This window comes from Hyaena hyaena, unplaced genomic scaffold, assembly GCF_003009895.1.
Source record: "Hyaena hyaena isolate Hyena2069 unplaced genomic scaffold, ASM300989v1 scaffold_233, whole genome shotgun sequence".
NCBI lineage: Eukaryota > Metazoa > Chordata > Mammalia > Carnivora > Hyaenidae > Hyaena > Hyaena hyaena.
In genome coordinates this window covers 1474289-1497878 of record NW_024080866.1, presented here as the reverse complement: position 1 = coordinate 1497878, position 23590 = coordinate 1474289, and the positions used below count along the sequence as shown (strand labels likewise).

General features: G+C 42.2%; 1 protein-coding gene across 3 annotated transcripts in view; it reads left to right on the top strand.

Annotated features, from left to right (window-relative positions):
• Nucleotides 1-408: 408 nt before the first annotated feature.
• Nucleotides 409-23590, top strand: part of CNNM2 (cyclin and CBS domain divalent metal cation transport mediator 2) — a 146707-nt gene continuing 123525 nt past the window's right edge. For all 3 annotated transcript variants that reach the window (XM_039243946.1, XM_039243945.1, XM_039243947.1), the window contains exon 1: nt 409-2128. In XM_039243946.1, coding sequence (XP_039099877.1) covers nt 508-2128 — 1621 coding nt within the window. In that variant the 5' untranslated portion in view covers nt 409-507. The remainder of the gene's footprint in view (nt 2129-23590) is intronic.

Sequence of the window (23590 nt, the reverse complement as noted above, 5' to 3'; positions counted from 1 at the left end):
CCACAGACGGCCCCTTTTCATTGGCAGCCAGACTGGGGGCCCCGCCCCCTTTCGTACAGCTCTCATCTGTGACTGGCTCTCGGGCCCCAGCTGGCCACACCTCCTCCCCTCGCACATACACAAGAGTCACGCGCCTTTCAGTTGGAAACTTGGCGTGCTGAGGGGGACGGTGGCCTTCACTGCCCCACCCACTTACCTTGTTATTGGTCCGCGGCTCCCCTCACGGCCACGCCCCCATTCCTGCCCCCTGGCTGGGAGGGCGAGCACCCGCTCGTGATTGGCTGCCCCGCCTGCCTCTCGCTGGAGCCGCTGGCGCTCCCCCTCCCCTTTCCCCCTCCCTCGAGTGTCCAGGTTCCTCAGCTAGCCCAGGCCGAGTCAGTGTCAGTCAGGGAGCCGGACTGCCGAACGGTTTGTGCGGACGCTCCGCTGCAGTCTCGCCCAGGGGCCGGTGCCTGCGCTCGCGCCGCCGGGTAGGAAGGATGAAGCCGCAGCTGGAGCAGCCACCCTATGATTGGCTGTGGCGCTTGTGAACCCGAAGTAAAGATGGCGGGCGGGCAGGCAGCCGCCGCACTGCCCACTTGGAAGATGGCGGCGCGCCGCAGCCTCAGCGCCCGCGGCCGGGGGGTCCTGCAGGCGGCGGCCGGGCGGCTGCTGCCGCTGCTACTGCTGAGCTGCTGCTGCGGCGCGGGCGGCTGCGCAGCAGCGGGCGAGAACGAGGAGACAGTGATCATCGGCTTGCGGCTGGAGGACACGAACGACGTGTCGTTCATGGAAGGGGGGGCGCTGCGAGTGAGCGAGCGGACCCGGGTCAAGCTGCGGGTGTACGGGCAGAACATCAACAACGAGACGTGGTCCCGCATCGCCTTCACCGAGCACGAGCGGCGGCGCCACAGCCCGGGCGAGCGCGGGCTCGGGGGCCCCGCGCCGCCGGAGCCGGACAGCGGCCCCCAGCGCTGCGGCATCCGCACCTCAGATATCATCATCTTGCCCCACATCATTCTCAACCGCCGTACATCGGGCATCATTGAGATCGAGATCAAACCGCTGCGCAAGATGGAGAAGAGCAAGTCCTATTACCTGTGCACATCGCTCTCCACGCCAGCCCTGGGCACCGGCGGCCCGGGGTCCGCGAGTGGCGCCGTCGGGGGCAAGGGCGGCTCGGGGGTGGCGGGGCTCCCGCCGCCCCCGTGGGCCGAGACCACCTGGATTTATCACGACGGCGAGGACACCAAGATGATCGTGGGCGAGGAGAAGAAGTTTCTGCTGCCCTTCTGGCTGCAGGTGATCTTCATTTCGCTGCTTCTGTGCTTGTCGGGCATGTTCAGCGGCCTCAACCTGGGGCTGATGGCCCTGGACCCGATGGAGCTGCGCATCGTGCAGAACTGCGGCACCGAGAAGGAGAAGAATTACGCCAAGCGCATCGAGCCCGTGCGCAGGCAGGGCAACTACCTGCTGTGCTCGCTGCTGCTGGGCAACGTGCTGGTCAACACCACGCTCACCATCCTGCTCGACGACATCGCCGGCTCCGGCCTCGTGGCGGTGGTGGTCTCCACCATCGGCATCGTCATCTTCGGGGAGATAGTGCCCCAGGCCATCTGCTCCCGACACGGCCTGGCTGTAGGGGCCAACACCATCTTCCTCACCAAGTTTTTCATGATGATGACCTTCCCCGCTTCTTACCCGGTTAGCAAGCTGCTGGACTGCGTCCTGGGCCAGGAGATAGGCACTGTCTATAACCGGGAAAAACTGCTGGAGATGCTCCGGGTCACCGACCCCTACAACGACCTCGTTAAGGAGGAGCTGAACATCATCCAAGGGGCGCTGGAGCTCCGCACCAAGACAGTGGAGGACGTGATGACTCCGCTCCGGGACTGCTTCATGATCACCGGCGAAGCCATTCTGGACTTTAACACCATGTCGGAGATCATGGAGAGCGGCTACACTCGTATTCCAGTATTTGAGGGGGAGCGCTCCAACATCGTGGACCTCCTCTTTGTCAAAGACTTGGCCTTCGTGGATCCAGATGACTGTACTCCCTTGAAAACCATCACTAAATTTTATAACCACCCCTTGCACTTTGTTTTCAATGACACCAAGTTGGACGCTATGCTGGAAGAATTTAAGAAAGGTGGGAAATTTTGGTATCTTTCATTGGCTTGCTCTTTCTCTCTCCATCCTCCTCCCTACTTGAGCCCTCTACTCTCAGACCAACCCCCCAAGGCGAGTTGACCGGAATTTCTCCTCTCTCTTAATTGCAAAGTTGAAAGGGCGGCGTGGATTTGGGGATGGATTGAACTAGGAAGCGCTTCTAGGTTTTTTTTCAAAGCACGGCTACCGTCATTCGCTTGTTCTCATTTCAAAATGCAGGCTTTCTGTTTTCTGTGCATGATACTGCCGGTCCTGTGGTCTTGGGCGGTTTGCTGCATTCATTGTCGGGGTTCTGAATGGGTAGGTGCAAGTAGGGGCCAGCTAATGCCATGCTGTGCCATCTGGTTGACATGTACTAATCTCGGGCATTTGGAAAACATTTGAATAGTTTTTCTAAATACAATCCTTTTCCTCCTCCTCAACCATTCACTGATGTTTTAGAGATTGGAAGTGCATTTTCGGTAGCTCTGTTCCTGGTTGTCAGGCCAGCGGCGGGGCAGATTGAGGTCTGCCTTTGAGGATAGGGAATGGGGTCAGCCAGGTATCACCAAAAAGATTCAGTCATTTGGATGTGACTTACCTTGGCTAGAAAAGAGGTTTTTTTTTTTTTTTTTTTTTTTTTTTAACGTTAAGTTAGTTACTAATAAATAACTTGGAAAGACTAGAGGTGTAAGTTAACCTTTTTTGAGGCTATCTTGCCAGGCTTTCTTCACTGTTTATATGTATCTGACAAAATTTCCCAAACCACATGTGGTTTGGGCGGAAATCTTGAACATTTAACAATGGGATGACTCCCTCTATTGTGGTTTATTTATTTCTCGATTTTTTCTGGTTTAAAAGTGTTCTTTTTAACCTTGATCACTTGATATATTAAGTTGAAGTGTTTCTTCAAGTCAGTGTTTACTAGGGAGTTTAAACATGTAAGAGAAGTGCACAGTCTGATGTGCTCACCTTTCTTGCATGATGGTATTTTTTGGTTTGTTTTACCATGTAATGAACTGACAAATAGCAACTCATACTGTTATTACTGAAATTCTGTCTTTCAAGAAAGTTTCCAGTAAATAGCATTGTTATTTGAAGACCAAGGGCCGCGGAGCTGTTTTGTTGCCATGGTGCTAGTGCAGGTATTAAAATGTCTATGTAACCTTTAATGACCTGATAGTCCTCAAAACTAAGTTTTCCTTCTTCACATAGAATTTTGAGTCCTTGTAATGGTGTGTCTCTCCACTGAAAAAGGCCGCGTGTAGGTGGTGACAGCTCACTGGACGTGGTGATCTGAACATCCCCAGAGCGCGTGTGGTTGCCCTAATTCCATTTTCCGGGCTGAATGGTGTCCTCTCTGGAACGGGATCACACTGCAGTAATTTTCAGATAAAGGAATAGAGCAGAATGTGCCTCAGAGATGGGTAATTTGCATTTAAAAGCAGAAGGAGATTCTTCTGGATTCTTAAACAGTAAAAAGAAAATGTCCATTATCTTTAGGTGACAGAGCTGCTTTTTGGGGGTGTCATTATCCCTTCACTGCGGAGTTGTTAATTAGAGCATCTGACCAATCTCTTGTTTCATTTTGCAATAATGCCTCTAGTACGGAAAGATACCTTGCAGTGCTTAAAAATGTGCCTGAAATACTTTATTTTCTACCTATGGCTAAATTTTGCAACATTGAGACAGATAATTTATTCTATGTTTTTTTTATTCCAAATTTTTGCACATCTGCTGATGGATTGGAACACCGGTGTGTCCTCCCTGCTGAAGCCTTTCTTCACTCCTTATCTTCCCCTCCCCCCTCCCCCCGGAGAATTTAGCTCTTTACCTTACAACTCATTGGTCTTGCTCCTACCCCAATTTCAAAATTTGCATTATTTTGAAACCTGTTTTTGGTTGGAGCAATATTCCTATTTATTCCCTGTGGTCAATTTTTTTCAGGAGGAACTTTTTTCTCCCCAACAGTATCTCCCACAGTACCTTTAGATAACTGAATTCCTAATATTTTCCCATGCATTTTTGAAAAATAGTGCACAGGACCTTATTTTTGTCCTTAACCAGAGTGATGTATTTAGTTAAGAAGAGAGTACAGGTTAAAGGTATGCCCAAGTCAGTGGCATATTTGGAAGACCAGGCAAAGACTCTTGGTTGCAAATTGGAAATTTCGGCCATAGTCTTAAAAGGATAGAGTGGGTGTTTGCTACTTACACTGTAGGAACAATTTACTTTTCACTTTCCCCTTCTTGATTTTTTTTTTTTTTTGACGAGTTTGGCCACTTTCACCTTACCAACAGCTGTGTTAGTTCTTCCCCATGAGTTAAAATATTTCACCAGATACTGTTTTCTTTATTTTCTAATTCAATTTGAAATAAAGTGAGCGGTTAACCTTTATTGTTTTTTCTGCATTGAATAATGGTATGGGGGATGGCCTGAAGCCTTTTTCTTCCTCTCTTTCCGTCTTTCTCCTAACAATACCAACTATAACTCCCAAACTGTTAGATCATTAATCCAGATCTCATTGAAAATTGCCCTTCCCAACTAAGAATGTCTGGCCTGAAGTCTTTTCTGAATAGAGCTGTACGTCATTGGTGAGAGTTATGCTTTACTGAGGAGGAGTAAGGTTCTCAGTGTGAAAGGAAATGAAAAGCTACCTTTACAGAAGTGTATGTGGATGTTGGCTTTCTACTGATTAGAACTTTTTGCCTGGCCACCTGGAAACTCTTAGCTTTCCTTGAGGTTGGAAGTCAGTAATTACACAAATTTGAGAGTTAGCTTATTATTTATTTACTGTGCCAGGTACAGGGCTGAATGTTTTACCTGAATTACCTTGTTTAAATCTCCTAATGGCTGAGCAGAGCATTTTCTCCATTTTACAAAGGAGGAAATTGAGGCTTAGGTTACAAGATTTGTTCAAGGTCACACAGCAATTTGTTGATTTGGGTTTTAGCTCAGGTCTGTGCAGCAGCCAGACTTGAGCTCTTAACCGCCCTGTCCTTAACCATTATGCTGGTCGCCTTGATTCTGATCTTACATTTCTGTTTTGAGTTTGAAGTTCGGTCTTTTGTCAAAACATTCGCTTCAGAGCCTGTTGGGCAGCAGACACAGAAATGTACTTAAACATATACGTGACTTTAAACCTTGTGCTTCTGTGATGTTTTACATAACAGCTGGTTTCCCCACTTTTGCCATTGAAGCAGTTTTTTGGCCTGTGTAACCCTAATTCTAAAGAATTCTATTTCCATGCCAAGCAGCGAGTTTTATACTGACATGGTATGCTGGTTATACATTATAATGGAATTAATGGAATACTCTACAGCTGTTTTTCTAACGGCTGAAGTATGTAGTCGTGTTTCATTCTTGTTTCTTATCTGCTTCTGTTGCAAGGATGACTCAAACTCCATTTTAGTCATGAGTTTATTTGCATTTTTGTAAATGCCACCTATGTAACAGTTGCTAATGAGCAGTCTTTCTCTTTCTTTTGTTACTTTTGTAGTTACTGATAAGCCTAAATAAGAGAATAAAAGTAAACCTCAGGAGGAGATTCTGAGAATTCCAGAAAAACTGTCTGAAGCAAAAGGGTTCAGAGAGAAGAAAAGCTAAGGTGAAGGTTGCTACCTTTGTATGCAGAAGGAACGCGGGGTGGGGTTCTCCACAGGACCTGACAAAACCTTCCTTACAAGACATTGTGGACTCTTGACCACCCAGTTGACTGTATAGGGGTTGAATTTGAAGAATTAGTAACCAGTTATTGTTGTTTGTTTTGTTTTTTTCCTTTTGCTTTGTAACCATTGCACTCCAGTACTGCAGAGAGAATGCAGGTTTACAGCTGCTGGGGACTTACTCAGGCTTCCGGTCTAGCTTTCTCTTAGCTGGGAACAGGTAGCATCACCAGCTAATGCTCTTTGCAGGGAAGGATACAATGTGTACTTTTCACTTAAAACTTTAGGTTAAGCAGTTCTCTCTTCCTCTAACACAAGTCTTTCCATGTGAGTGTGCTGAGAGTTTAATGTTGAAAACCATTTCTTCACGGAAGAGTGTCTCCTTGGCCGGAATTGAGGAGGATGTTTTCATTCTTGTTTAGAGGTATGAATGATGTCAGGGATGGGTGGGTGGATATTTGCTTCTGTGATCTCCTATGTTTATTAATTTTGCCCAGTAACAATGTTAAACTATAATTTTGTGTGTTTTTAGATCATCAGTATGAAACATCCAGATAGCGTAGAATCAGAAGTGGAAGGTGGGCAGCTTGAGGATCAAGGATCATCTCCTGTGTTTGTGAAACTTGCCAAATGATAAGAACTACTTGAGTCACTTATTTTTTTTAAGTTTATTTATTTATTTTGAGAAAGAGAGAGTGAGAGAGAGAACATGAGCAGGGGAGGGTCAGAGAGAGAGGGAGAGAGAGAATCCCAGGCAGGTTCCACACTGACAGCATGGAGCATGACACGGGACTCGAACTCCTGAACTGTTAGATCATGACCTGAGCCACAGCCAAGAGTTAGACGCTTTACTGACTGAGCCACTTAGGCACCCCTGGATCACATATTAAGAATAAGGTCCTAGGCCTCACTGAGAGATGTCCTGAACCAGAATCTAAGGAAGGAGGCTTGGAATGCATATTGTTAACAGTTACCCTATTGTTAGGTGAATTTTGAAAACATTGGTCTAGTTAACCTTGTGAATAAGGAAATTAAACCTTGAGAAGGAAAGAAAGTTAAGTGACTTGCTTAGGGCTACTCACCTAGCCAGTAGCATCAGTACAACTAGAATCCATGCCCCTTTTTCTAGACTGGAGTGCTTCCCACTCCATTGAGTAGGCCTTCTGGTCTCAAGTTAAAGGTATTCTGGTCAGAGTTAACGGTAGCTTCATCATTGAAAAAAACAAACATTCAGGTTTGCCATTGGTTTCTGCCCTGTGATATTGATGTCAGTATTTAAAAAAAATTTTTTTTACATTTATTTATTTTTGAGAAACAGAGTGAGACAGAGTGTGAGCGGGGGAGGGGCAGAGAGAGTAGGAGACAAAGACTCCGAAGCAGGCTCCAGGCTCTGAGCAAGCATTCAGTGCAGAGCCTGACGCAGGTCTCGAGCCCACAAACTGTGAGATCATGACCTGAGCCGAAGTTGGACACTTAACCAGCTGAGCCACCCAGGCCACCCTTGATGTCAATATTTTTTGACATCCTGGGTTCAAGCCATCTTTGACAGGCATTTTGTTCCACAGAAGATAAATCTGAACGTGTGAGCTCATTTTATGTTAGCTTATTGCTTTGATTGAGTTTTTTAAATGTTTATTTTTTGAGAGAGAGAGACAGAGTGCAAGTGGGGAGGGGCAGATGAAGAGAGAGAGACATAGAACCTGAGGCAGTCTCCAGGCTCTGAGCTGATGAGAGACTCGAACCCTCGAACCATGAGATCATGACCTGAGCCAAAGTCAGACTGTCAATCAACTGAGCCACCCAGGTGCTGTGCTCTGATTGAATTTTTAACTGCTGAGGTCAGACTAGGAGAGTATTTTAAGAAATGGGTAATGGGGCGCCTGGGTGGCTCATTCAGTTGAGTGTCTGTCTGACTCTTGATTTATGCTCAGGTTGTGATCTCACAGTTGGTGGGATCAAGGCCTGCACTGGGCTCTATGCTGATGGCATAGAGCCTGCTTGGGATTCGTGCTCTCTCTCTCTCTCTCTGCCTCTACCCTGCTTGCACATGCACTCTTTCCTGCTCTTAAAATAAAGAAAAACTTAAATTAAAAAAAGAAATGGGTATCGAGACTGTTTGAAGTCGCAGTAGTTAAATATAAGGTGTTTCTTTTGAGTTAACTCATTTTGGATATCCGTGAATGATGTGTTTTCTTTTTGATTGTTTCTTCTATGAGACTAATGAAGATTGGGTTTGGGACTTTAGGGTGAAACTTCTTTGGCTCTTTTAATTTTTGTTCACAGTATAAGTCTGTAACTTTCTCATTGAAATATTCATGAAAGCACTTGAGGTATGTGTTGCATTTATGCATGTATCTGTCCTGTGTGTCCCCTTCCTTCCTTTCTTCCTTTTCTTTTTTCTTTGTCCTTTTTTTTTTTTTAAATAATATAAGTTCTTAGAATCATGCCTGATTTAGGAAGGTTATTTGTGATAATAGGACCATAGAACTTTGAGTATAGCTTTTTAGGCCAGGAGACACCATAAGTGAATACTAGCTCTCACTTAGTAAGATTTGGACTAAACATGGAAAGGCCTCATTCTGCTTTTTCTCTTGGTTTTTGTGGGGATTACACACTACGTGCCTCTCCTCACAAAGGGCCCAGAATTATTTACATTTTGAAACATTCCAAACTACTGGGAGGGACCAGTTAATATTAATTATTAGCAAATCTAAACACAATCTAAAATATCATTAACTAGGAACACCCACAAAATAGACTGAGTCAACATAATATTTATGATTTTATTTGTTCTTTAAATACTTAGACTTTAAAAAACAAACCTCTGGAGGGGCGCCTGGGTGGCTTAGTCGGTTAAGCGTCTGACTTTCGCTTGGGTCATGATCTCGCGGTTCGTGGGTTCGAGCCCCGCGTCGGGCTCTGTGCTGACTGCCAGCTCAGAGCCTGGAGCCTGTTTCAGAGTCTGTGTCTCCCTCTCTCTCTGACCCTCCCCTGCTCATGCTGTCTCTCTCTCTCTCTCCTAGAAATAAATAAAAATATTTAAAAAAAAAAAGAAATATAATTCATTTTTGTTCTTGTGTCCTGCAACTTTGCCGAACTCATTTATGAGGTGACAAATTGCTCATAAGATATATAAAAGTGCTTTTTAAAAACATGGGTGTTTGGGGTTATTTTATGTTTGTTTCACTTGATTGTAGTGAATTCTGTGTTTTCCTTAAGATTTTTAGGCATTTTTATTTGCCACTTTCATATGTATAGAGTGAAGAGCACACTATTGGTTATTGACAATGTCATTCCCTGGAAAATTTGATAAAGAAGAGTAAATTTTCTATTTCAGATTAGATATAGGAAATCAAAAGGCTGTATGAAATGTGTCAAAGAGACCAAAAATATAGCTGGCGGGAGTTTGGGAGTTTAAAAGTTAATTGCCTGATATTTAGAGTAGCTTTGTATCAGATTAGGATTTGGGCTAGGAGATGGGCACAGAAAAGACTGTGTTTGCTTAATATCTAAGGGGCTTTGTAGTGACTTTCTTTTCCAGGCCATTTTACCAAGGGTTTCCTTTGGGTCATTTTTAGAGACTAGGGAAAACGCTGGCGTACAGACACTCTGCATTTCATACTGCCATCATTAGCATAATGATGAGGTTTTTGGGTACCAGGTAACTGGAAAAAACAAAATGAAACTCTCTTTTTTTTAAGGTGCTGGGGGTGGGGTGAGGGGCTGGTAATCTGAGAGGGCTAGCATGTTTTCCTGTGCTAGCAAAGACAGACCGAGGGCATCATCTGATCTTTATGGGAGTGCACAAAGCCTCAGTTTTTTCGTTTGCCCATCTGCAGTCATAAAAACAATGTGCTGACTCAACTTGGAGCCTCTGCAGAATGGCATTTGGGGCTTAGGCGGCCCTGATAATCATGCAGGAGATGGAAATATTTGAGCAGATTTGAAGAGGTAATATTAAAAACAGCTAGAACAAGATAGCAGCATATGCTCACTCATCTCCTTCAGGATTTGCTTCCTTTTGCCACTAGTATAACTCTTCGATTTATGTTGTGGCAGGAATAATTTGGTCTCTGCAGAGTTGATTTCTGAGCAGAGAGATTTTTCTTGCTCCAGTAATTATTAAACTTAAGGGGCACGGAATTGGTTGCAGTGTGGGAGTGAGTTTCTGCTGGGAACAAGTCAGTTTAATAAAATTTTTTTTATAATCATAGTGTGTAGGCCATCTGCTTAGGTTTTTTCCTTTAAACTTTTTATTCCTTGCTCCTGTATATATACATTTACCTGCAAAGAGTAGAAGAACATTTGTCAAAATGTTAACTAACAATGACTGCCTCTTGATTGTGAGTTTTAGGGGAGGAGGTACATTTTTCTGTGTTGCATCCTGTTTTTTTTTAAGCATGTATGTTGTAATGTCTTGGGGGGAAATAAAATCCATTAAAATGGTATTAAATGTAAATTTTGTAACTTGAACCACCAATGTAGTTATTTTTTAAACATTTTTAAAGTTTATTTATTTTGAGAGAGAGAGAGAGAGGGAGAGAGAGAGAGAGAGAGAGAGAGAATGGAGGAGGAACAGAGAGAGTCCCAAGCAGGCTCCACACTATCAGTGCAGAGCCTGACATAGGGCTCCACCCGATGAACTGTGAGATCAGGACTTGAGCTGAAACCAAGATTTGGATGCTTAACTGAGTGAGCCCCCCACGTGCCCCAAACTGATGTAGCTATTAAGTGATACTCAGAATATTTGGGTGAAATTCATCCTTTTTTCCCCTAATGTTTATTTTTGATAGAGAGGGCACTCACAGGAGTGTGTGCAAGTGGAGGAGGGGTAGAGAGAAAGGGGGACAGGGGATCTGAAGCAGGTTCTGCCCTGAGAGCAGAGAGCTTGGTGCAGAGCTCAAACTCATGAACTGTGAGATCATGACCTGAGCCAAAATCAAGTGTCAGATGCTCTACCGACTGGGCCACCTGGGTGCCCCGGAAATGTGGAGTGCTTTGTCATAATGCAATCCTGCTGTCATTTTTTCCGGTTCACCCCCACCTCATCAGAATCCTTAGCATTTGGGGTGAAAGATGAATAGCATCTTAAAGCTCATAAGGGGGGTGTGTGTGTGTGTGCGCTTGCACATAATTGCATGCACAACAGCTTAGTAAAACTAACTTTGTGTGTGAAAAAACCATTTAGGTTTTTGAGTCACATTTGTTTTCAAAGCATGTTATTAGGTGAGGAGATACATTTTGCCTAGATTTGTATGTGGACTTCCCGGAAGGATACTTCCTTCGTTCTCTTATGAAATCAGAGATGGGTGAAGTAGTTGAATTTCAGCTAGATTTGTGCTTTTAGCATAAATCTGTAATCTCAAAACACTTCTCATCTGGAGATTGATTCTGGAAACTGATGCTTCCTTTTATCTGTAGAAATCATCACTGTGGATCCAGCAGTGATGGTTAAAAGAAGACAAAAGAATAAAAGGAATGTTTTGGAATCACTCATGCTTGAAGCTCAGTCATTTCCAGTCTGACACATTTTGCTAAAATCAAAAATAAAAAGACATTTTAACTTTGATGAGAATCAGGTTTTTGTTTGTTTGCTTGCTTGTTTGATTATACTATAAAATTGAACACCTATTATACATCATTTATCTCAGACAGATAAAAAGATTGTGATTTTCTTTGTTTTTCTGAATGTATACAGAAACTTTATAGAATAAGTTAGTTGTCATTTAGGTGTCTTTCCTAAAGCCTGTTTTAATTTACTTTAATTTTTTTGTGTTTATTTTTATATGGGGGAGGGGGAGAGGGGGAGAGAGAGAGAGAGAGAGAGAGAGAGAGAGGATAAGGGGTAGAGACAGAGAGAGAGGGAGAGAGCAAGAAAATCCCAAGCAGGCTTCATGCTGTCAGCACAGAGCCCAACATGAGGCTTTAACCCACAAACCTCGATCAAGAGTCAGACGCTTCACCGACTGACCAACTCAGACACCCCTTGAAGACTTTTTTTTAAGTAATCTCTACACCCAACATGGAGCTTGAACTCCCAGCCCTGACTGAGATCAAGGGTCACATACTGTTCTGACTGAGCCAGCCAGGCACACCCTAAAGTCTGACATAAAATATTGATGATGGATTTTGTCCCTACTCCTTTTCCCTAACTGCCCAAGAAAACGAAGTATTTTAGGAAGAGAAATGGGTGTTTGCTTTACTTGCAAACAGTATTGCTCTTAAATAGTACCATGCATATTAGACAATTTATTATTTACTTGGTTCCTTGATATTTAAAAATATATAAAAGTTGTGGCAGAGTTACTCTGCCGTGAAGCTCATCACTTGACAGAGAACTTCCAGCCAGCATTTAAGCACAAGTTTCTTAAATATGAATAGAAAGCCAGACATCTCTGGATGTTTGAGGAGAGCCTCCAGTAGTTTCCTAGAGAGACTAAACAAGCAGAAAAAAGAACCTTAATTGACTTAAGCTGGTTTAGCTCACATTAGCGAATATATCCAACAAACCGGCAGTTATTACTATGGGTATTACTTTCTCTGTGACCTCTTAAGGCCACTTACCAAACCGCAATTAGTAGCAAATGTGAAGATTTGCAGCCCCCTTTGTACACAGTGTAGGTAGAATCTTCCTGTATTTATTCAGCCTACCTGGTTGTTAGTGGCTCCCAATGAGGTTGCACGTTTATGAGCACTTCCATAAGGCTTGCTTAGACTCAGCACACAGTCAGAGGCTAATGTAGGCAGTTCTGGCAGTTTTGTGTTTACCTGTCCATTTTTCTTTTCTCCTTTTACTGCAGGATCTCTTAAGGCAGAAGAAGTTACATCCTTTTCCTTGCCCCCTGCTGGCTTCGTCATTAATCCTTGACGATCTGGCTTCACACTGTCACAACTAGTGACTTCCTTTATTGCTAGGTCCACATCTTGGTTTGTCATCCTTCCCAGCTTCCTTGTCTCCTCTGCTGTTTTTGGCACTAAGGTGATGACGTTTTTTCTTTCCAGCTTGGCTCTGCTGGCGTGGTAAAGCACAGTCTCGATTCTCTTCCTGTCTTTCTCTGACGTCTTCCTTTTTCACTTAAGGTTCCTGATTTCTAACTTCCATTTCTTCTTCTCTCTCTCTTTTTTTTTAATGTTTATTTATTTTTGAGAGAGAGAGTGTGTGTGTGTGCGAGCAGAGGAGGGGCAGAGAGAGGGAGACACAGAATCTGAAGCAGACTCCAGGCTCTGGGCTGTCAGCACAGAGCCCGATGCGGGGCTTGAACCCACGAACTGTGAGATCATGACCTGAGCCGAAGTCAGACATTTAACTGACAGAACCCCCCAGGTGCTCCAATCTTCCTTCCATTTCTAATTGAGCATTCCCCAAAATATTGTCTTTATCTCTGCCTTCTGTGGTCTTTTTCCATCTTTAGAAAACTTGACTACTCTAATCCATAAGGATTTTTTGAGCAACATTGTAAATGACTATGTAGAATGTGATGATGAATTAGATATATTTCCTGCTCTCAACTCACAATACATATCAGTTTATTCTCTTTACCCCCCTGTATCTTGTTACCAAACTTAATTGACACATTTTGAAAATTCCACTTGTACTTTTTTCTCTCCGTTTCTACTGCTATGACTCCTGCCCTTAGTTCCTTTTAATTATGCCTTCTAGAGTGCCTGTGATGTTTTAGATGTTACGTAAGTGCATTTTAAAAATATTTCACTTAGTTTTTAAAAGTAGGCTCCACATCCACCTTGGGGCTCAAACTCATGAACCTAAGATCAAGAGTCGCGTGCTCCACCAACTGAGCCAGCCAGGTACCCTTGAATTTTGAATGAATAAATCAAATCAGTCTGTCCATCTTGATTGTTGTAAAACTTCCAAGATGGGTTTCCTTATTTTATTTTATCAAGTATACCTCTGCCAAGTTGATCTTCCTTAAATGTGACTTCTTTCTTACCAGTTTATCAAAAAGTCCTAAAATTAAAATAATAAAATACTATCTGCCATAGACTGAACCTCCCCACCCCCATTCATATATTGAAGCCCTAACCTCACATGTGATGGTATTTGGAGATGGGGCCTTCAGGCAGTAATTAGGGTTGGATGATGTGGTGATGGGGAGCCCTCAGGATAGGATTAGTGGGGTTTATCAGAAGAGGAAGAGAGATCACCATCTCTGCCGTGTGAGGACACAATGAGAAAGCAGCTATCTTCAAGCCAGGAAGAGGGTTCTGGCCGTCCACTGAATCAGCCAGCACCTTGATCTTGGACTTCACAGCCTCTGTTGTTTACACTATCCATCTGTGGTATTTTATTATAGCAGCCTGACTAATATATTGTCTTTTTACCTATCAAAATAGCCAGGATAAAAAAAAAAAAGATAAAAGTAAGAGGGGTAAGTCCTAGATGTCTGCTGACTTTGTACTGTATTGTACACTTAAAAATTTGTTAAGTGTTCCTGTTAAATGCTCTTATGATAAAACAAGGAAATTTAAAAAGAAAGAAAAAATGATCATGTACAGTTATCACAACCCATGAGATATGGACTCTTCTGATTGCATCTCCTACTGCTTTTCCCTGACTCTTTGCTTCAACCCTGCTGGCCTTCTCGCTGTTTCGTGAACGCTACAGGCGCCCTGGGGATGCTCTGGCCTTTAGGTCCTTCGTTGTTGCAGTTGCCTCTTCCTGGAATGCCCTTTCCCAGACAGCTTTACGGTTCTCTCCCTGCCTTCCTTCCTTCCTTAGGATCTTTACTCCATGTCAGGGAGGCTCTCTGTGGTCTTCCTATCTAAAATGTCAGTCCATCCCCTGCAATACTTCTCTGCTTTCCCTTTATTTTTTTCTTCCCTCACCCTATACTGTATCTTTTGCTTCCTTCTTAGAATAAAAAAATGTGTTTTTTTGGCCTGCCTCTCCTACCAGAACATACGCTCCATGAAGGCAGGGACTTCTGCCTTATTCCCCACAGTAGGGCCTTGCACATAGGTGCTGAATAAATACTGTTAAGTGATTGAAATGAATGTTCTTTTTAAAAATGTAATTTATTGTCAGATTGGTTTCCATGCAACACCCAGTGCTCATCCCAAGTGCCCTCCTCAATGCTCATCACCCACTTTCCCCTCTCCCTCATCCCCCATCAACCCTCTCCTTTGTTCTTGGTATTTAAGAGTCTCTTATGGTTTGCCTCCCTCCCTCTCTGTAACTTTTGTTTCCCCCTTCTCCTCCCCCATGGAATGAATACTCTTGAGGGTGTGGTGTGAGGCAGGACTCTTCTATAATTTTGATGGTAGTGTTAATTGCTGTAATCTTCCCTGGCAGTGTGTCCCTGCTTCTCATGTGTTCTTTCCTCTTTTAGCTCCCCTTTCAGTAATCTGATCGCAGGAACTAATCAGAAGTGCATGCAAAACTTAAAACAAAGTGGTGCTTGTGTAAATGTATTTAATTTTTAAAATTTTCATTAATTAAAATTTTTTTTTAATATTTATTTTTGAGAGAGAACGAGACAGTGAGCAAGTAGGGGAGGGGCAGAGAGAGAGAGAGCTATAGAAACTGAAGCTGGCTCCAGGCTCCGAGCTGTCAGCACAGAGCCTGACTTGGGGCTTGAACTCATGAACCACAAGATTGTGACCTGAGCTGAAGTCGAACGCTTAACTGATGGAGTTACCCAAGCGCCCCTGTACTATCTTTTAAAATCTATTCATCCATCAGCAGACACTTGGGTTCCTTCCACCTTTTGACTGTTGTGAATAAGGCAGCTAAGCACGTAGGTGTGCAAATATCTGTTCAGATTTGTGCTGTCCGTTCTTTTGGGCAAATATCCAGAAGTGCAATGGGTGAATGATATGGTTATTCTGGTTTTAATTTTTTGAGGAACCGAATACTTTTTAAATAGCAATGATTTAAAAAATGATAAAAATGATAAACAGTCTAGTAATCCAGTATTGAGGAATGGTTAAGCAAATCTGGGTATGTGCATAGGATGTAACCATTTAGAGTAACATGTGTTTTTTAGATGTTTTTTTTTTTTCCCAGTCATCTCTACATCCATTGTAGGGCTTGAACTCATGATCAGGAGTTACATCCTCTTCTAACTGAGCCAGTCATGCGCCCTTAGGGTAACATTTATAAAGTTTTTATAATAACATGAGGAGATGGCATTTTAAGTGAAAAAAGCAACAGGATCTCAACTACATTTTGAAAGCTACAGAAAAAAATGGGAGGAAATAACACTGAAATGTTAATGATAAAGATGGGGCTGATTTTTATATTTATCTTTTAAACATTCTTGTATTTATCTTTTACTGTTTTTGTATTTTTAAATTCACCCAGGTATCGGGAAAATACGGAAAACCTCCAAGAGTCCCCATTACCTACTGTGTAGGACCCAGGCCTTCCAGAATTGGGCCAGCTCTTGGTACTCTGGCTCTAGCCCATATGTGCACTTTCCGTCAAAAAGGGCTAATCTCATAACTGCATATATGTAACATGTAAATGTATGTACATGCATGTGTCCATATTGACATATGTGTAAGCGTTTATGTGTACACATGCTGTGGCCACTGCTTCTGCATGTTCTTGTCCTAAAGGACACTTTGTTCTCTGCCCATCTAAAACTCTGCTCTGCCTGTAAAATCTAGTTACAATTTCAGTTTTTCCTGAAAGCTCTGCTGATCTCCGAACTCTTAGCCCACTTATCATTGTGTGCTATAATTAATACCTCCTATTTCTTGAAACTTTTCAGTCTCTAAATTGCTACCTCTGTATCTCTCATCCTGCCTGTGTGGAAGATTCACCTTGCTTTTCTCAGCCTGTGTAACTGTCAGTCCTCTTTTACCCATGTTACTCTTCCTTTTGAACAGAATTCTAACACAGAAAAAGTTTAATAGTACATGAGTTCATGTTTATCCTTCACCTAGTTTCACTAGATGTTAATATTTTGCCCTATGTGTTTCTTTTTCCATGTATACATATGTAAACAGGTGCATATATGTGAATGTGTATGTCTACATCTATAAATACAGATATATATATATATACACATACATATATATCCATACATATATATATCCATATATACATATATATGTCCATATATATCCATACATATATGGACATATATATACGTATGGATATATATATCTTTTTTTCCTGAACCACTAGTCATTTGAAGGTAGTTTGTAGATAACCATGCTACTTCACTCCTAAAAACTTAGACATGTGTTTCTTCAGTATAAGGATAGTCTCCTAAAGGACACCACCATTATCACACTCAAGAAATTTATTATCAATACAGATGTGTTGTTTAATATTCAGTCTATAGTCATTTCATTGTGACATCTTTTTGGTGTTCTTTATCTAGAATAGCAGCCTCTCCTTTTTTTCTTTCATGAAATCAACATTTTTGGAGTGCAGATTAGTTGTTTCATAGAATGTTCCACGATCTGGACTTGTCTGATTTTTTTTTCCCTCCTCAGGGTAAGAATCAAGGTTAAATCTCCTCCCCCCCCCCAAAGAATACGATGGTACAAAATTCCTTCTTTAATAATTAATGAGTTATCTGTGGGTTGATATTTTGAGATTGTATACATATCTTGGACCCCACAAACTTTCAGCCATTGGTTTTGGCATCTCACCCCTTTTTAAAGAGTATCATTCTACAGAGTCTCCCTTGTGCATCTTTGTCTACAGTAGTTTGGTCCTTCTTTTATTATAGCATGAAAATAGATGTTTGAGGTAGGAAGAGATTGTAGTGAATCTAGTTCAAACATCTTATTTTCTAGATGAACATTAAGAGTTTTGCCCAAGAGGGGCGCCTGGGTGGCTTAGTCGGTTAAGCGTCCGACTTTCGCTTAGGTCATGATCTCGCGGTTCGTGGGTTCAAGCCCCGCGTCGGGCTCTGTGCTGACTGCCAGCTGAGAGCCTGGAGCCTGTTTCAGTCTGTGACTCCCTCTCTCTCTGACCCTCCCCTGCTCACGCTGTCTCTCTCTCTCCTAGAAAAAAAAAAAACATTAAAAAAAAAAGAGTTTTGCCCAAGAGTAATTGTTGAAGGAACAAAGTTAGGACTCAAACCTGGGTTTCCTGGTTCTTAATCCAGTGCAATTCCTACATGCCTCTTATTGATCCTTACCAATAATACAGAACATAAAACAAATATGTACTGCCTCAAATAAAGTGGAAGTTTTCTGCAAGTAGAAAGCATACGTTGATTTTTCTTTTGCATGCATTCTTTTATTCATTTATTCAAAAGAGGCAAATCAGTCTCTTTTTGCAGGCTGCCCCTCTCATATCTTTCAGATTCCAGCCAGACTAAAGTAGAGCTCTGTTGACTTGGGTCTGTCTCCCTGTGTGCTGTGCCTTTGGATGGTAACAGTCTTCCTTACTTTCTCTTTTTTATGTATTTTATTTTTTATTTATTGACACATTTTATTTTTGACAGATACACATTGCAGTTTTTTTTATATTTTAAAATATTCTGTCTCCTTTTTTCCCCCCAAAGTTTACGTGTTTATTTTGAGGGTGGAGAGAGGCAGAGAGAGGCAGAGAGAATCCCAAGCAGGCTTCATGCTCACAGCTCAGAGCTCGATCTCCTGAACCATGAGATCGTGACCTGACCCCAAACCAAGAGTTGGACGCTTAACCCACTGAGCCACACAGGCACCGCACATTGCATGTTTTAGGTGTATAGTATGATGTTTTGATATTTGTATGCATTGTGAAATGATTACCATAATCAGATTAATTAACTTATCTATCACCTCCCATAGTTAACATTTTTGTATATGTGTGGTGAGAACACTTGAGATTTATTTTCTTAGCAAATTTCAATATATTATATTATTCTATAGTCATCATGCTATACATTAGGTCTCCAGAGCTTATTTATCTTATAACTGAAAAGTTTGTATCCTTTGATTAACATCTTCCCTTTCCTCTCACCACCTGCAGTCTTTGCTAACTACCATTTTATTTTGTTACTATGAGTTCCACTTTGTTATTGTTTTTAGATTCCACATATAAGTAAAATCATGTAAGATTTGTCTTCATTTATCAGGCTTTCTTTACGTAGCATAATGTCTCTTGGGTTTATCCATGTTGTTGCAAATTGCAAGATTTCTTTTTTTATTTTTATTTATTTTTATTTATTTTTTAAAAATTTTTTTAATGTTTTATTTATTTCTAGGAGAGAGAGAGAGACAACGTGAGCAGGGGAGGGTCAGAGAGAGAGGGAGTCACAGACTGAAACAGGCTCCAGGCTCTGAGCTGGCAGTCAGCACAGAGCCTGACGCGGGGCTCGAACCCACGAACTGCGAGATCATGACCTAAGCGAAAGTCGGACGCTTAACCAACTAAGCCACCCACGCGCCCCAAGATTTCTTTTTTTAATAGGCTGAATATTCTGTGTGTGTGTGTGTGTGTGTGTGTGTGTCTAACATTTTCTTTATTCACTGTTTGATGGACACAAGTTGTTTCTGTATCTTGGCGACTGTGAAAAAAGCCGCAGTGAATTTGGGATTGCAGATAACTCTTTGACATAGTGATTTTATTTCCTTTGGATATAACCCAAAAGTGAGATGGCTGGATCATATGGTAGCTCTATTTTTAGTTTTTTGAGGAGCCTCCATACTGTTTTCCAAAGGCTGTACCAATTTGCATTCCCACCCACAGTGCACACGAGTTCTCTTTTCCCCACATTCTCTCCAATTTTTGTTATTCTTTGACTTTTTGATACTAGCCATTCTAACAGGTATAAGGTGAAAGCTCATTGTGGTTTTGATCTGCATTTCCCTGCTTGGTGATATTGAGCATCTTTTCACATGCCTGTTGGCCATTTCTGTGTCTTCTTTGGAGAAATGTCTATTCACCTCCATTGCCCATTTTAAACATTGAATTATATGGTTTTTTGCTCTTGAGATGTAGGATTTCCTTATGTATTTTGCATATTAACCCTTCATCATATGCATAGTTTGCAAATTTTTTTTTCCATATGTAGGCTGCCTTTTTATTTTGTTGATTGTTTGCTATGTAGAAACCTTTTAGGTCGATGTAGTCCTGCTTGTTTATTGTTGCTTTTGTTGCCTGTGCTTTTGTTGTCAAATCTAAAAAATTATTGCCAAGACCAAAATCAAGGAGCCTTTCCCCTACTTACCTTCTCTTTTTGACTATTACGTGAGCTGAGTTGAGTTCTGCAGAGGAAGCCTTTAACTACCCACCTTCAGGCTGAGTTAGGTGCCCTCTTTTGTTAAAAAAAATTTTTTTTAATGATTTTATTTATTTATTTTGAGAGATACAGAGAGAGTGAGCACTGTCAGCACAGAGCCCGATATGGGCTCAATAACTGCAAGATCATGGCCTGAGCCGAAACCAAGAGTCGGACACTTAACTGACTGAGCCACCCAGGCGCCCCCCACCCCCTTGTTTTTGTAAGATCCTGTTCATACCTCATATATCACCATGTCGATCTCTTTTTCCTTTTGGTAATTGTTGTTTACGATTATATTTTCTTCTGCTGGATTGTGAGCTCATTGAGGTTAGGAGTTTTATTTAGTTCATTTCTGGGCTTGCCATTTAGAGTGCTCAATCAATGTTTGCTTAATGAAGCCATTTCAACTCTGTGGTCATCGATTGCCTTACCATAAAGATGTGGTTGAGACTCAGGACATTGCCTGTCCCTGCAGTTCTAACAGCTTCTATAAATATTTGATATTTCATGTGCAGGGCATTGTAGAAAGTGGAAAGCTACTTTATATGTTAGGTAAGTCCTTATGAAACATAGGTGGGGACAATTGTGACTGTAGTTATAAAAAAGACAGAATGAGGTCATTGGGGCTATAGGGAATATTATCAAGTGCTTTAGCAGAGAGAGAATGGAGGTGTTCTTAGGGTAGGGTTGAAAGGGGCTAAAGGCTGAGGTAGGGGTCAGAGCAGTTCAGTTGGAGGGAACAATATTGAGAAAGGCAGAGAATCAGAAAATTGGGTTGGGGAGAATTTGAGCTGTTGATTGGCCTGGCTTTTAGGATTTTTGCCCTATGTATAGTATACATATAGATTGTTCTTTGAACATATTGATTGTTCTCCTTAGTGTTTTCCTTTTTGCTTTTAGGGACACCTAGGGTACATTTATTGATACTAATTGAACATACGTGTTGCCAGAAAAGTCTCTTGCCGGGGCAGTTTCTGACAGGGACTTTTTAAACGAGCTGTTGTTGGAACAAGTACTGTTTTTAAAGGTCTGTTCTCCACTGCTTGTGCAATTCCTGCGAGCCCAAATTCTTCACTCCTAGATTAGATAGGCTAAGCCTCCGGGGAAGTACATTAATAATTGAAAACCTTTGAGGCATTACTGCTTAAATTTTGACTTTTCAGTGTTTTCTGTGTCTTAAGAGTGTGACTTAACTACATCTGGGAGAAGACTGTAAATGCCACAGAGAAAGGGCCAAGCGCCTCAACGTGTGGTTTATTTTCCAGCCATTTATTTTTCAGGTAAGGAGAAAACCCTGCAACAGACTAATATAAGGGGACAATAAAACTGTGTTCTGGGAAAGAGCTAAACGCATGCATTTTTTCCTTTATTTTTTAATTGAGGTGTATTTGACCTTCAATATTATATGAGTTTTGAGAGTACGACATAGTGATTCAGCATTTGTATACGTTACAAAGTGATCGGGATGCCTGGGCGGCTCTGTAAGTTAAGTGTCTGACTTTGGCTCAGGTCATGATCTCCTGGTTTGTGAGTTTGGGGCTTGGGCTCGGGGTCTGTGCTTGACAGAGCCTGGAGCCTGCTTCGGATTTAGTGTCTCCCTCTGTCTCTCTGCCCCCCCCCCCACTCTCTCTCTCTCTCTCTCTCTCTCTCACCCCTCTCAAAAATAAATAAACTTTTACAAAAAAATTAAAAAACAACAACAAAGGGATCACCTTGATAAATCTAGCTGTCATCTTTCAAAGCTGTTACCTGTTATTAACTATATTCCCCATGCTGTGCATTGTATTCCCAGGTCTTATAACTGGAAATGTGTACCTTTTATTTCCCTTCCCTGTTGCTGCTCCCAGCCCCCACCCAGCTCCCCTCTAACAACCACCAGATTGTTCTCTATGAGCCTGTTTCTGTTTTTAAACACATGCATTTTTAATGTTATTAGTGTCCATTTTTTCTTTAAAATCTGCTCCTGCTTGCGTTTTGAATAACCTTTAATCAAATGCCAGAACTGTTTGCTCACAGTAAGTGTTGTTAAGACCGGAAATGTGAACCATTAAAGAACTGATTTTTTCTTCTTATAAATACTGGCTTACTCTGAACAGGTTTGTAGTTACTAACCTCATTGACATAAATTCCCCAGGCATATGTTCTGTGATCCCTTCTCTGGCATACATTTTAATCGTTTTCTTACTGTTTCATAGGTACTGTAATCCTTTTTATAGTTTCCTGGGTTTTCAAATAAACCTATAAAAGGTTCAGTTTTATATTTGATAGCCATGCTTCACAGTGTTCTAAAGCTGTGACTAAGTTCAGGCAGGAAAAAGCTTTTGATGTGGAATGCCTTTGTTTCTACGTTTTAGAAAAATGTATTCGTTTTCCAGCGTTTTACATCATGATTTTACATTCTGGCTAGGATTTTAAAAATGTTTGGAGATACTTATAAAGAAGAAATGTTGGAAAATACTGAAAATACACAGTTAGAAACACTGGCCTCATAGTTTTCTATTATCAGGTTTTTAAAGATCACTTCTATTTTGAAACATACGCTGTATTTCTTATTGGCAAGTAAGATTGTCACAATCCTGGAGCTTATGGTTTCTTGGAGGTGATAGACATGACTCAAATAGTCAGTCACACAGATAAACTCGCCAGCATGGGATGTGTGCTGCAGCAAAAGTGCTTGGTGTCATGAGAGAACATCGACAGGTGGGAGGGGAGGGAAGGAAGTGACTGGAGACCTGACAGCTAAGTGGGAGTTCGCAGGGGAAATTTGGGGGTGGAAAAGAGAATATTACAGGGAGATGTGATAATGTAGGAGGTAATACTGTACATTCAAGGAACTGAAAGAAGACTGGTGTGGATGGAATTTGTGTGTGTTGGTGGGTAGGGTGTCGCACAAAATGCAGCCAGAGAAGCAGGGAGACACGGTGCCAGTCAAGCCATTGGATGCCATACTAAGGGTTCTAGCATTTTTTTCCCAAGAGCAATCATTTGCTGTTGAAACATTGAGGATACACAAAATCACCGCCTTCTATGTGGAACGGCTGTTGCAGAGCAGTGAGAGAGGACACAGAGGGGCTGGCATTTGGGAGCTGCTGCAGAAGTCTGGTGAGAGCTGGTGCTCTGGGTCTAAGGAGGTGGTGGCGGGGATGGAGAGAGGAAGACTGATTCTGGAGATGCTGAAGAAGACAGGACTTTAGCAAACCCCTTTTAACTGATACTGACAGACAGGTAAAGTGTGGGTATTTATTATCTCTGAAACTGAGGCCAAAAGAGTCAAAGGCCATGTGGTGGATGAGTAGAAGCATGCCCAGGACCTGAGGGGTGGGTGTTGGAGCAAAAGCCCGCTGCTCTTGCTTTCTGGTATTCCGCCTCTCTAGGAGCAGAAGCTTCTGTTTGGTTATCTTCTGCCTGACACCACACCTACTAAAATGTTCAGCTCTTATGCATCAAATCTAACTTTAGGCAACAAACTCCCATCTGATAGGGAGCTTTGTCCCACCTGATAGTGAGAGGTGCTTTGTCCGCAATTGCTAGGTATCACTTTCATCACTTCTACCTTCTGATGTGGGGACACACCCCCTGCTAGCTCTTTGGTGGAGAAAGGGCCTA